Below are 13481 nucleotides of genomic sequence, written 5' to 3' on the forward strand. Positions count from 1 at the left end.
CTGTAGTAACTTGTGGCTGCAAGCCCCATGCTGGGTACAAAGGTCTTCATCAACATTTACGCAGCCTCTCCTTTGAGTCTCATGTTTCAAGTTTACTCAGCTTATTAAGCAATGGAGGATGAGAGACTTGCAGCAGACAGATTCGCCCAGTTCAGCTGCTAAAAGTGTATGTTATTTTTAATTTTGTATGTTCCGTGTAAAGGCTTTCCAGCTGACACTACATTAATTACATGAATACTTTAGTTATCAGTGCCACTACCCCTTAATTGGAACGGCAGGCTTTCCACTAGGGAGCCACCGTCACAAAAGTTTCTGGTGCAAAAATGCTTAATAACTTCCACGGCACATTTCATCTTCAAAATGTGATACAAACATGAACTCAGTTAATTACCTCTCCCAGCATCCCTTAGAGGTAGGGAAGTGTCACTACCCACATGTAATCAAATGGAGAGACTTTAATGATACACAGTGTCTTGCCCAGGACACCACCAAGGCTCAGGGTTTGATTTGGTTCCCCAGTGTACGCACCTAGTGCTCTCTAAGACGCTGTGGAGCACCTTCAGGGATGCACAGGGGGCTGGCAGGTAGGGAACAGCAGCTCCAGGATCCCTTCTGCAGCAGCTAGAGGCCAGAGGAGATAGCCTGGAGTATCTCAGATGGTGCTAGACACCAATATGTAGACAGCTGAGTCCAGTGAGAAAGCATTAGGACAGCAGGAGAATCCAGCATCTAGACTGTAGGATCCCAAAGGAAAACTACAAATCAACCCACAAGCCTCTCCCAGACGATTCATAATCCAGAATAAGAATCTACACATGGTGCCACACTCTCCTCACTGAGTAAGCCTGAACAAGCACGCGTGTATTGTGTTCTCTGTGCATTAGGTGACTCCCAAATGCAGCAAGTCATCTACGGTGCCCCAGCGCAAGGTCACACTAATACTGGAAATGCAGCTTCCACCTTTCCACAGAGAAATTCGAGATGACAAGACCATGCAACCTCTCCATTACAGCACTGGGAAGCCACTGCTCATCACCTTCGTGTAACAGGGGCTACTCAGCCGCTGAGCTGGAAAAAATGGGCTAAGAATAGCCAAAGATCTGCTCCAGAAGCAGGAGGGACTGCTCTGATCCAGCCTCGCTGGGATTATCGGTCACTGGAGCACAAGGCTGCAGAGAAAAGACAGTTATCAGCTTTCCTGCATGCTGGGATGAGCACCCCTGTACTTATCTCACCAGCACAGTCTCCTCCAGAGACACACATCGAAGTAACAGGCACTTAACGAAGGACCATTATTCAAAATTCACACTGTTTGTGTTTACTTTTCTTAACATAAGAGAATAAACATAAAAGAAATACATTAATGCAGATTCGTGGACAGTGACCTTGATGAGCGAGCACCCATGCACACAAGTGATATTTACCACTTCAGTTTTATTTTCACCCCGTATTTTTCCAGAAGAGTCATCACAAGTAGAAAAGACTATATATTTGCACAAGGAGCTAGAAGTATGGTTGCCACAGGAATCACAACCCTCACAATTCCCTCTAATTTTTTAATCCATATAAAATCTTGATCAGAAAGCATGTTAATGTTCTGCATGGGCTTTATGCTTGATATATGCCACATTTTACCACACGTTTTTACACGTTTGGGGTTTTTTTTTACTACTTTTGCACATTTTGCTTATGTTGCTTAGCTTTGTCTACATAGATTAGACTTCTGTTAACCTACATCACACAGCAATTCTTTCATTTGCCCTTTCAGTTGGCAAATTAGGAAATAACCGAGACTATCTCGAATCCTATAGAATCATAGAACAGTTAGGGTTGGAAGGGACCTCAAAGATCATCTAGTTCCAACCCCCCTGCCATGGGCAGGGAAACCTTCCACTACACCAGGCTGACCAAAGCCTCATCCAATCTGGCCTTGAACACTTCCAGGGATGGGGCATCTACAACTTCTCTGGGCAACCTGTTCCAGTGCCTCACCACCCTCTGAGTGAAAAATTTCTTCCTTATATCTAATCTAAATCTGCCCTCTTTCAGTTTAAAGACATTGCCCCTTGTCCTATCACTACATGCCCTTGGAAAAAGTCCCTCTCCAGTTTTCCTGTAGGCGCCCTTTAGGCACTGGAAGGCTGCTATAAGATCACCCCGGAGCCTTCTCTTCTCCAGGCTGAACAGCCCCAACTTTCTCAGCCTGTCTTCAGAGGAGAGGTGTTCCAGGTCTCGGATCATCTTCATGGCCCTCCTCCGGACCCGCTCCAGCAGCTCCATGTCCTTCTTGTGTTGGGGACTCCAGAACTGAATGCAGTATTCCAGGTGGGGTCTCATGAGAGCAGAGTAGAGGGGCAGAATCACCTCCCTCGACCTGCTGGCCAAGCCTCTTTGGATGTAGCCCAGGATACGGTTGGCTTTCTGGGATGCCAGCGCACATTGTCAGCTCATGTTGAGTTTCTCATCCACCAGCACTCCCAAGTCCTTTTCCTCAGGGCTGCTCTCAATCCATTCTCCGCGCAGCCTGTACTTGTGCTTGGGATTGTCCCGACCCACGTGCAGGACCTTGCACTTGGCCTTGTTGAACTATAGTTCTTCAGAGATCCCTGTGTGCCTACCCGTACGCAGTGAGAACGGACTTTTTGATCAACACAAAAAACTCCTTCACTCCCAGCTACAGCAGATACGCTTTGCAGGCAAGTGCAGAACAGGGCGAACAAAGCAAGCTGTGTGTCCACTCAGCCCTAAGTCTGTTCCTCCCGTATTCATTCAACCTTCTGGGCCCCAGATCAGCCCACTTTATCACCAGTTTACCTATAAAGGCACAACCAGGCCCAAGCTCTAGGCTTCTTTCAAGCTGGGATGGCAGAACCAGGGTCTGAGCAAAGAGGGATGTCAAACAAGGTGCCAGAGCTGCAAGAGGTGACACTCTTTCTCATTCCTGCCAGATCCTCTGTCTTACTGTACTTCTTACTATCAAAGTCAGTAACCTCACCTTACACTTTTTCTTTTTTCCTCTCTGCTTTTACTTCTGATACTTCAAATAACAAAATAACATACTGTTCAGCTTCTTTGGGGTGGATTTTTCACAAAAACTGTTCCCTACTGCTGAGATTCAAGAAAGTAAATGAGTTAAAAGGAAGTATACGGGGGAAAACAAAACAAAAACCTTTCCCTAGCATCTTGTATAAGACTTACATGAAAGAGTACACCTGTAAACTAATACATGTGCATTTCTATTGTACTTGTGAAAGAAAAGGGTAATAGAAAACACTCTAAAGGGTGAGGCCATGACCTATATAAGATTACCGATCTCTTTTTGCATGTGCCGTACAAACTCTTGTGTACTAATCCTCACAATTCACATCTCTCCTTTAGCCTCTTGCTGCTGATCTCTTCACCATATTGTCTCTTAGCATGTCAGCTTTGTTAGCTGCATCCCGCCTAACTTAGGCATTGGGCGCCTCAGGGTACCTTCACACGTAACCTGACATTGATGCCTAATGTAATAAATCTCTGAAATCATCACTTCAGATTATTTCACTTGACATATTAAGAGGTCTGACACATCTGGCTGTTACCCATCTGTTTGTCCTACATTCATACAGAGGAATGAAGAAGGGCAGATCTTGAAAACTCACTTCCAGGAAGGAAGGAATAAACCTGTCTGATAAAAACAGGAGGCAGATTTGGAGATAGGCCTGAAAATAAAAGAAAGCACTATAGCACAGCAGTCAAGATGCCCCTCTTTATGAAAGGGCACTGACAACTGAAGATAGCGATACGGGAAGTCGAAGATGACTGAAAATAAAATGAGTCACTACTATCCCTCCAATTTTACAAACGATTTATAATCAAATAAGATTTGCCTCCAGGGCACCGTAATCTTTCCTCTTGATCTAGCAAGCATTCAGGGTGCTGCAGGTCGTGCCATGAGCACAGACCTGTTTGCTCCCAAGTAATTTACAAAGTCTCTTCTCTCCAGGCACATCATGAATGAAACTCAAGGGAGTTTAACTCACAGTGCCACGATGCCTCCTAAATAAGAAGCTGCCCAGCTCTCCTTCTCTCTCAGCTTCTTTCCAGGATTAAACTACAAATCTGTATCTGCCTCTCAGACAGTGTCTATGTGTTTATGTGGGGTTTTTCCTTGCTTCTTCTTTCTCAAGCAGAGAAATACACCACTCAAGGAAACAAATCACAGTTTGTTTCAGTCATGTCACCTGAGCCATGACTCAGGTGTTATGGCTGAGTCCGATATGTGAAACAAACCTTGTACGTCCTTCCCTGACCATATGGCATTCTCAGCCAGGTGACTTAAAACCATCTGGGCTTTAAGTCATTTATAACTCAGTCATATACAGAGGTTAGCTAAATTCCCAGCTACTGTAAAATCATTTTGTGCTTCTGATTTACTTCTCTGTCAACAACACAGCAGAAAAACAAGCAACGTGGGTTTGCCAAAGGAATTAATTAAATGCAATCTTTCGTTCTTAGAACGCTCGAAGATGGCAGATCTTTGATAAAAATGCAGAGCTGTGCGCTCCCCCAGGTCTGCTGTTAACCTTTCCTTGGAGTCTAAGGTTCGTCAGTGTTACCAGCATGGAGAGAACCTATTTTGTCATCTCTCCCCTACACGTCTCTCAGACAAGGAATATTCCATGGTCCATGACTACACCAAGACATTTTCTGTTTTAAGCAGAGCTCTGAGCTGCCTACTACATACCTAGCCTGTTACTGCGGACAGCCTATGTGCAAAAGCGTCTCTAAGAAAGGTCAGGAGCCGGGCAACGCCAGCTTCAGATTCTAACTTGCATGGTTTCTGTATAAAACATATTCTGGGCAGAGCGACTATTTTGAAAGGCAAAGCTGTTCAGAGGCAACTTCAAAACTGCATTCCAGTTTCGGATGGGAGTTCACGATGTGACACACTTCAGTCACATACTACTGGAAAATCACCTCCAAGGGAAGGAAAAACATGCAGAGGTACTGCCAGGAAAACGTTTGCAGAAAAGGGAAACAACACTGCTGCTGCTTCTCCCCATGTCACTACTTCAGGGCATGTCTATAAAAAGGTATTTTCTACGCCCAGATGAAATCACAGCCATTAGAAGACTGAAAAGAAAATGAAGCTTGATGAAAAAAAAAGAAGCTTTAAGACGAAACTGCTTAAGGCACACAGCCTCCTCAGGGCCCAAGCACCACCGCGACGTGAAACGCAGGAGCAAACTCCCTCAGGCTCTGCAGCGAACACGCGAAGCAGGCCGCGGCGCGGGGCTGGCGCCATCTCCCCGCTGCGCAGCTCGCCCGAGGCGGGCACCGGCCGAGGCGGCTCCGCTTCCCGCCCGCCCCGCCGGCCGCGCCGTTACACAATGCCCGCCCATTGGCGCACAGACCGGTGCCGCTGATTGGCGCGCACCCGCGCGCCGCCGCTACCCACCCCCCTCGATTGGCCGAACCCCGCGTAATAACTGCGCGAGGAGCGCCGCGAGCGCACCGCCATTGGCCGCGGCGCCGACCGGACGCCCTATATAAAGGCGGCGGGATGGGCGCGCCCCTGGTCCTGGAGCGGTGGTTGCTGCGCTCGGGGCTACGCGCTGCGCTCCGGCTGCGGGAAGATGGCGACGCTGAAGGCTGTGTGCGTGATGAAGGGGGACGGCCCCGTGCAGGGCATCATCCACTTCCAGCAGCAGGCAAGAGCTGGCGGCGGCGAGCGCGGTCCTGCCGCTCCGCACCTCCCCCGGGGGCTCGCCCGGCCGCGGTGCTGAGTCACTGTGCGGGGTGGGCGGCGCGGTTCTCCCTTCCCCTCCTGCCCGGCGGCCTCGCCCCGCCGGCCGCCCTGTGCCCGCTGCGGTGGTGGGAGGGGCTGCGGCGCTTGCTCGTGCGCCCCCAGGTCGGGCAGCGAGAGGCTGCTGCGAGGCGGGGCCGCCTGGTGCCCCCGGACACCGTGCGGCGCCCCGCCAGCCCCAGCGCAGGGCGGAGAGGGGGTGGAAGTGCCCTGGCGGGGCCCGCTGCCCTGCTCAGGGGTGCTCGGCTGAGCTGAGTGCCGGAGCCGGCCGTAGTCTGCCTGGGGAGGCTGTTTGCTGCTGTCAGAGTAGGGCTTAGCGGAGCTGTAATGGCGGAACGGGCCTTCTGGACGCTCAGTCGCTTACACTCGGTAGAGAAGTCGGTGCTGCGCCACACAGGCAATGCTGCGTCTGTAGAGGAGGAATGGCTTCAGGGTTACTTGTGCTTCCAAATGGAAGTACACGATTGTTATCAAAAGCAAGCGATCTGATAAAAGGCATTCCTGTTGCTTGCTGATACATAATAGGAAGAGTGTTTTTTAGTTGGCTAAACTACTGTAAACTTTCTGTGAAATGCTTCATTAGCATATAGAATCAGTTAATGTGAGGTGATTGTTCACCTCTTGGTAGCTGAACTTGTAGTGGAGTCTCTGATGCTTTCTGACTAGGAGGCTTCATTTGACACAAGGCCGTTTAGTGTTGTAGTCATTTTGGTGATAACAAATTCTTTCTGTTAAAGGGTAGCGGACCAGTAAAAGTTTCGGGAAAAATCACTGGCTTGGCTGATGGAGAGCATGGCTTCCATGTCCATGAATTTGGTGACAATACAAATGGTAAGATGTAATGGCTTTAAACTGAAAGAGGGCAGACTTAGATTAGATGTAAGGAAGAAATTTTTCACTCAGAGGGTGGTGAGGCACTGGAACAGGTTGCCCAGAGAAGTTGTAGGTGCCCCATCCCTGGAAGTGTTCAAGGCCAGGCTGGATGAGGCTTTGGGCAACCTGGTGTAGTGGAGGGTGTCCCTGCCTATGACAGGGGGGCTGGAACTAGATGATCTTTGAGGTCCCTTCCAACCCAAACCGTTCTATGATTCTGTGTCTATCCAAGCTTTTGAGTTACAGCTGTAATGTGATTGCTCAGCTCTAAACAGCTTCTTATAGTGTTGCAGCAGCAACTAATATAAGTGTACTTAGTAGGCCTCATGACTGTAGACCTGATCTAAGAAGTCATGACATTTCCTAAGGAGTTGCATCCCATTTAATGCTTTGAACATGTTCAGGCTGGTGCTAAAGAGCTGACATATCAGGCCCTGACCTCAATACTTTGATAACTGGGTGTTCTAGAAAGCTTTCAGCTGAGCCCAGGGTGTTCTAGAAAGTGTAATCTTACTTTATTGAACTTGCAAGTTGGTAGTAGGTTACTTATCTCCAGAGGATTAGTAGAACACATAACAAGAGAGTAGCTACTTTGTCATTACTGTCTTTGCTTCCTCTGGCTGTAGGAAGACTACCTTGGTGTAGTGTGTAAGCAACAGATTTAACTGGCTACTGTAAAAAAATCTGCTTTTGATGGCTGCATTCTGTTTCAGGGTGTACCAGTGCGGGTGCTCATTTCAATCCTGAAGGCAAGCAGCATGGTGGACCAAGTGATGCAGAAAGGTGAGTGTAATGTGCCCAGCCTCTTACTGGGTAGCTATGCTGTGCAGTAGTCATCAAAGTGCCACTTTGTGCTTGGGAGGCCACTTTGTGAATAATGCTAGGACCATACCAGAAGAAAACTAGTGATTCCAGCAGGACTTCTAGGGTCACTTAACAAAGACTCCGATAACCATACAGCAATTTGTTAGACACTTTAGCTCCAAGAGCATGGGTAAAATGTAGTCTTTGCGATGTATTCTTGGCTTTATTGTAGCTTGGGGAGAAAAGGAAATAAAGGCTCTTAGTGAGCAAAGATTCCTCAGGATATGAGTTGGGGGAGTTCATGTGTTAATGCCTTATTTGGTCAGTGGTGATTCTCTTCTGTTTTGGGGTTGGCTTTTGACAACAGGGGCCCTAAACTGTTAGTTGTTGAGCTGTATGCAGGCTTTTCCCGTGGCAGATCAGGATCACTAGTGGAAGGTGCTGAGGCTTCAGGGGAGGCTGCAGGATGAATACAAAGCTGTGTGCCTGTGCATGGTGGCTTTTTATTGGGTGTGCTTGGCTATTCTTAGCCTGTTAGCTTCGTTACTGTATTACCGACAACGTGTACTCCTTGGGGGTTGTGTGTGCCCTGTGTCAGTGCAGGGTCTGATGCTTATGCTGAATATCTCTTGTACCTCAGTGGGAGCCAAAACCTAGCTCTCCCCCTGGCAGCAGTTTTCATACTCCAGTTACTCTTAGGGAACTCTTGCATGTTTGAGACCTGATGTCTGAGCAACTGGTTTAAATAGTGTGCTTGACTGGGTTTGGAGACTGGGAAGGGGCTGCACAAGAGCTGAAGGCCAGTGTGGTAGTGGATGGAGCTAGGAGCAAATATAAAAAATAGGCTGGTCTTGCACAGGTGTAGGGTCTGTACTAGTATTGGGACCAACTTGGCATTGTGATTAGCCTTTGAATACTCACATTTGTGCCTGAAACTGCACTTTCTGTGATGGATAAAATCATACCTGAGTGATCAGTTGCATGCTAGAGCAAGCAAGGTGCCTGCTAGCCAGTTGGCTGGATGACAGCACAGCACGAAATGGTGTGCTCATGGGCTTCACAGGCAGTCAACTGCTCCAATGCTAAAGGTCAAAATTGCATGAACATCATGGCTTCTGCTGGTTCTGCTTTGTCAAATCATGCTTCTGGTATAACCTCCTTACTGAGGCAGCTGTAGGCTGGAGAATCCCTAGGAGCGTGTGAGAACTAGATTGTGCTTTTATCAGTGTAGAGTTGAAACAATTGGACCGAAGCTTCCTGGAAGCTTAAATCAAGCAAATTCTTAAAGGAAAAACGGCCCTTGACTTGATTAAAAATATGAAATTCGTGCTGTGCTGTCTAAGAAGCTGGTAGTCAGCATTCAGCGAGCTGAGCTGGTCACCCTGCATGCATGGAGAGTTTTAGAAAAGAGTTGGTACTCAGGGTTCTGAATTTAGATTGAAGAGTCTTGTGGAACATCATCAACTTGTCTTGTGAGTGAATGGTTTATTTGGGGCAGATGTGTAGGAAACAATATGCAGGGATGTCCGGAAATTCAGTGGAAACTGAACTGCTTGAGGCTTAAGAATTAAGGGAAGTCCTAGCAGAGAACTAGCTCTGATCAAAACTGTGTGGTAGAGTATAATGCCAAGTGTATAGGAAAACACCAAGCAAATTCAAATAGTCATCCCTGGCACTGGTTAGCACTTAGCTGGTATTTAATGCATCCACTTTGACCTGCTACTTGACAAACTGCCTTTACTAATCCTATTAACCTAATGGCTGCAGCTGCTTGTGGAACAGCTGAGTTGGGATGTACATTAAAAGCTCTTAAGAATAGTGCCAGTGTTTACACCAAGCTTTGTATGTGCAGGAAAGGTTACTTCACCTAATTTGAGATGCTTGCTTTCTGAGCAGAGGCAAGTGCCATCAGCATGGAGAAATTCTTAGCTGTAAGAGTTGTACACCAAAGCTGATTAACCTTCTGGTTTCATGTTCTAACTAGGACTGAATTTAATCATCCCTTGAACTGAAGGAGTTAAAATAGTGGAAGTGGTCAAGATTTGACTGGTGGTGGTAAATGAGGACAGTTGGAGATATCCCTGTTCCTTGCAGGGGGGTTGGACTAGATGACCTTTGAAGGTCCCTTCCAGCCCTAACCATTCTATGATTCTATATGTTCTGTTTAAAATAAGATGGTGGAGTACTTCAGTGTAACTATGGGTATTGTATTGTCCAGGCCATCACACAGAAGGGCTTTAAATATAACCGAGTTCTGTATGAGTTTCTCTGCATCGTTGTGTAGGCATGTGGGAGACCTTGGCAATGTGACTGCTAAAGGAGGAGTGGCAGAAGTGGAAATAGAAGATGTCATCATTTCTCTTAGCGGACCACATAGTGTCATTGGACGTACCATGGTGGTAAGTGTCATGGTGCCTATGGGGATGCTTTAAGAAACTCTGGGGCAGTCTTGCCAGTGAGCAGACACTTTTTGATGCTGGAGGCCAGTCCCTGGTGTTTGTTAGAGAACTTATAGTGCAAGATTTCCAGTGCAGGGAGTTCCCTGAAGCCCTGCCTGGAAGTCCTCTGTGTGTTAGCATGGCATTTCATTGCCATGACATCTTAATTTTCTGCCTGTCTTCTGAAGATGTTCCTCTCCATTTAACTTTGCTTTTTCCAGCTGTGAGTAACTAAAGCAACCTGATTTGAAGAAGGAACTGACAGTCTGGCACAAATGCTGTCACTGAAAGGCATGGCAGTGGGTGCTTCGGGGCACTGTTCACTAATACTGGTCTGGTACTGCTGGTGTGACTTGTGCCGTGATGTCCCTGGGATGGAGTGAGGTGGAGGCTGAGTGGACTTGTCCCACCTATCAGCACTGCCAGTCTTCTTTCCCTTGGGACTCCAGTGTGTGCTGAGATCACTGTATGCCTGCACAAAATGGGCTGGGACCGATGGCCAAGGAGCAGGGGGAGGTGTAGTGTCACACTTCAGATAGGGTGGCCAAGGTGCTGCACCTGCAGTGCAGTGGTCAGCCTTGTGTTCTAAGGGTGACATTGAATGTCAAGTCCAAGCTGGCTCTCGGACTAGTAATGACTTTTTGAAACATGGGGCTTTGACTTCCAGTTCAGACAAATTCAGCTGAAGGCAACTCATCTTTTTAAACAAATCTAGTCTTCAGTTTTTTAGCAGGAGTATCAGTTTGGCACTCAGCATTACATAATGACAACAGGTTCTCTCCAGTGTGTAACACAACCCTGCTGGTAGCTGGCAATGCTGCTTGTCACTGCTGCTGCTAATGAGTAGTGAAAAATGTTGATTAGTTATGCAATAGCATGAATTAAGGTATCTTCAATTCTCTTTTAGGTCCATGAAAAACGTGATGACCTGGGTAGAGGGGGAGATAATGAGAGCAAGTTAACTGGAAATGCTGGACCTCGTTTAGCTTGTGGTGTAATCGGAATAGCGAAAAGCTAAGTATTGTACCTGAAATGCTTCAGAGGAGTGATAAATGGGCTGTGTTTCATTGCAAATGCTGTACTTGCCATTCCTTGTGCAAGCAAAAGATTTATCACTTAATCTCATTACTACTCTGCATTCTGAGTATCACTTAAACTGGTGAAGACTGACTTTAATTTTGTATGATGTATATTGCAATTAAAGTGACCCTGATGGAATGTCTCTGTAGTCTTCTGCTAAAGCATCTGCTGTAACCATTAAGTGTAATCTTCACTAACTGGAACTCCCATTCTGTGTAATGGAAGATGTTTAGTAGTGATCACATCCTGAACACTAAAACTTCTACTATACTGTGTGATTTGGAGGATTAGCCCTACAAGTTCTAGCAAGACTACTCACCAAAGAGCAGTGGGCACTGTTATGTATTGAGGCTTCCTCCTGGCAAAGTTGCAGCATTTGTAGGTTTCAAACTTGTATAATAAACTTGCTGGGCAAATACACCTTGGTCTTGCTGTCTATAAAAAAAAAAAGCCACAACAAACCCCTACCTGCTGATACGCCAACATGAAAAGTAGGCCTGGGTTTCATAATGTCAATAGTTAGTTTAGTGCTAGACACCAACAGCATCCAAGTTGCTTCCAGCCAGTAACCCTGGAACAACCAAGACCCCAGATCAATTGGTGTGCAAGTAACAAACATTGTCATATGCTTTCCTGTGACAGAATCCCATGTTACAATGTGGTAATAATCTGGCACCCTCCAGCCAGGGGTTTTGTGCACCTAAGGACAATTGCTGCTTTGCAGAAATACCCTCTTGCTGTAAAACATAGTGGTGTGTAACACTTCTGGCACTGGGCTGTGGTGTGGTGGGGAGGCCTTAAGCACGTAGAATGATCTGGTTCCAATATAGGTCCTCAGGCCTTGTCCGGACCTCTGGGTTGGAGTGTTCTGGGCTGGTGTGCAGTGAAAGGATGTGTTAGTGAGGACAACTCCTTTTTTTCAAGCTACATAGGACTGTCTAGTGTTATATAGGTCTTTCCTTAAAAAGGATGTAGCCAGCCAAGAGTTCTATATTTAATTTCATAAAGCTTTTCAGCTGTGTAATCACTGTATACTAGTACCAGCTTTCATTATTTTCTTCTACGTACATCTTAAACACAGATGTCCAAGTCTTGTAATAGAGAAAGTTATTAATTTTAATGAAGACTTGTATCAACATTCCTTTATCTTGTACATAAGAGATATTCATGGAAGTAGTTGGCTGTAGTTCTAGACACCCAGGTTGCAGTGTAGCATGTTACAAATGGAAGGGCTTCTCATACTATGGCAAGAATACTGTAAATAAACACTTCAAGCTTACATTCATTACAGGTGGCAAATAACTGTATGTACAGTCTCTACCCACCTGTACCCGTTCCAGTGGGTTAGTCTATGCTCTGGCTTAGCTGCTACAGCAGAATTAAGAGAGCGGCTGCACCTTTCAGCTCCCTCCTGAAGCATCAGGGCATGCGGAACTCTGGGCACCCACAGATAGCCACCATCACCTCTTTGCGTTTCAGAAGTTTGGAGGACGGTTGTGTTGTCTCTCCTTTCCCTAAGGGGGAAAAACAGCAAGTACTTGTCAACCGCAGGTGCAGCTGTAGTGGAACAAGAGCTCTGACAGCTCTACCGCGTCCCTCCTCTCCCAGCCCTTCTTGGTGCTGAACCTTGCCGCTCTGAAAGCCCAGTATGCACGGATGTTCCGTTTCCAACCTGTTTGCTCTTGGTGGGTTCCGTGTCTGACGGCACGCTAGCCTGGGAGTCAATGCCGTACTGAAGGACGCAGAAGTAACGCTCGGTTTGTGTACGCATCATTGTAACTGGCAGGCAGAGGCTCAACGACCAAGGTGGTAATTGCTAACGCTGTCGTGTCTGTATCAGTAAGGGCTGCTTGCGCTGAGCTAATTAATCATTATACAAACTTCTGGCTTATTTTACAACCAGAAAGTTGGTACTTGTAGAAGGGCAGGATATAGTTACGCTGGTGATGCTGTAAAGATGATGCCCCCTAGCAGGTTTATTACGTGGTTACTGCTTCTGAAGGCAGTTAAGAAACTGTTCTGCAAAGGACATCCAAGATTTTCCTAGGCTTTGTTTTCAGTTTCCTAGAAAGGGAGACGATGTGAAGTGGCATTTGTGTGAACAGATAAGCCTTCTGTCTCTTTCATGCTTGTCTTCAAATCCTTTAATAAAGTGTATTCATTTAAAAAAATCCTACCTCCTTACAGAATTATGGCAGTTTTTACTAAGACAAGTCTTAAACATAAGACATAAATGTCTGGCTTTGTATGAAAAAAGTTAGTTCCAGTGGCCCAGCATGAAACAAACATTAAGGACACAAGTTTTAATACATGGAAGCTGAGTTCACTACAAGTATGTAAACAGTTTTTTTTTTTTTCTCTCTTTATTCTGCTATTGCAAGAACATAAAAATATATGTCCTCTCCCCAGTCCATAACTCCACATTTGCTTTCCCACTCCCTCCCTCCCCCAGAAAAAAATCCCTCTGCCGCAGAGCAGCTATGAAAAAGTACTGATGT

The 13481-nt window shown here is 46.5% G+C and overlaps 1 protein-coding gene across 1 annotated transcript; it reads left to right on the forward strand.

Annotated features, from left to right (window-relative positions):
- The first annotated feature begins 5561 nt into the window (after positions 1-5561).
- SOD1 (superoxide dismutase 1) lies at positions 5562-11401 on the forward strand. Its single transcript, XM_086617664.1, has 5 exons — positions 5562-5693; positions 6526-6619; positions 7375-7444; positions 9750-9864; positions 10811-11401. The coding sequence occupies exons 1-5, from the start codon at positions 5619-5621 to the stop codon at positions 10919-10921; spliced, it is 465 nt and encodes a 154-aa protein (XP_086473790.1). The 5' UTR covers positions 5562-5618; the 3' UTR covers positions 10922-11401.
- Positions 11402-13481: the final 2080 nt, after the last annotated feature.

The sequence above is a fragment of the Tauraco erythrolophus genome, chromosome 1 (assembly GCF_009769465.1).
Source record: "Tauraco erythrolophus isolate bTauEry1 chromosome 1, bTauEry1.pri, whole genome shotgun sequence".
Classification (NCBI taxonomy): Eukaryota; Metazoa; Chordata; class Aves; order Musophagiformes; family Musophagidae; genus Tauraco; species Tauraco erythrolophus.

Bases quoted from the DNA above. Each gene is read 5' to 3' on its own strand.
- SOD1 (XM_086617664.1), top strand. From the start codon at position 5,619: ATGGCGACGCTGAAGGCTGTGTGCGTGATGAAGGGGGACGGCCCCGTG. The intron at 6,620-7,374 runs GTAAGATGTAAT...ATTCTGTTTCAG, and splicing joins ATTTGGTGACAATACAAATG to GGTGTACCAGTGCGGGTGCT. The intron at 9,865-10,810 runs GTAAGTGTCATG...ATTCTCTTTTAG, and splicing joins TCATTGGACGTACCATGGTG to GTCCATGAAAAACGTGATGA.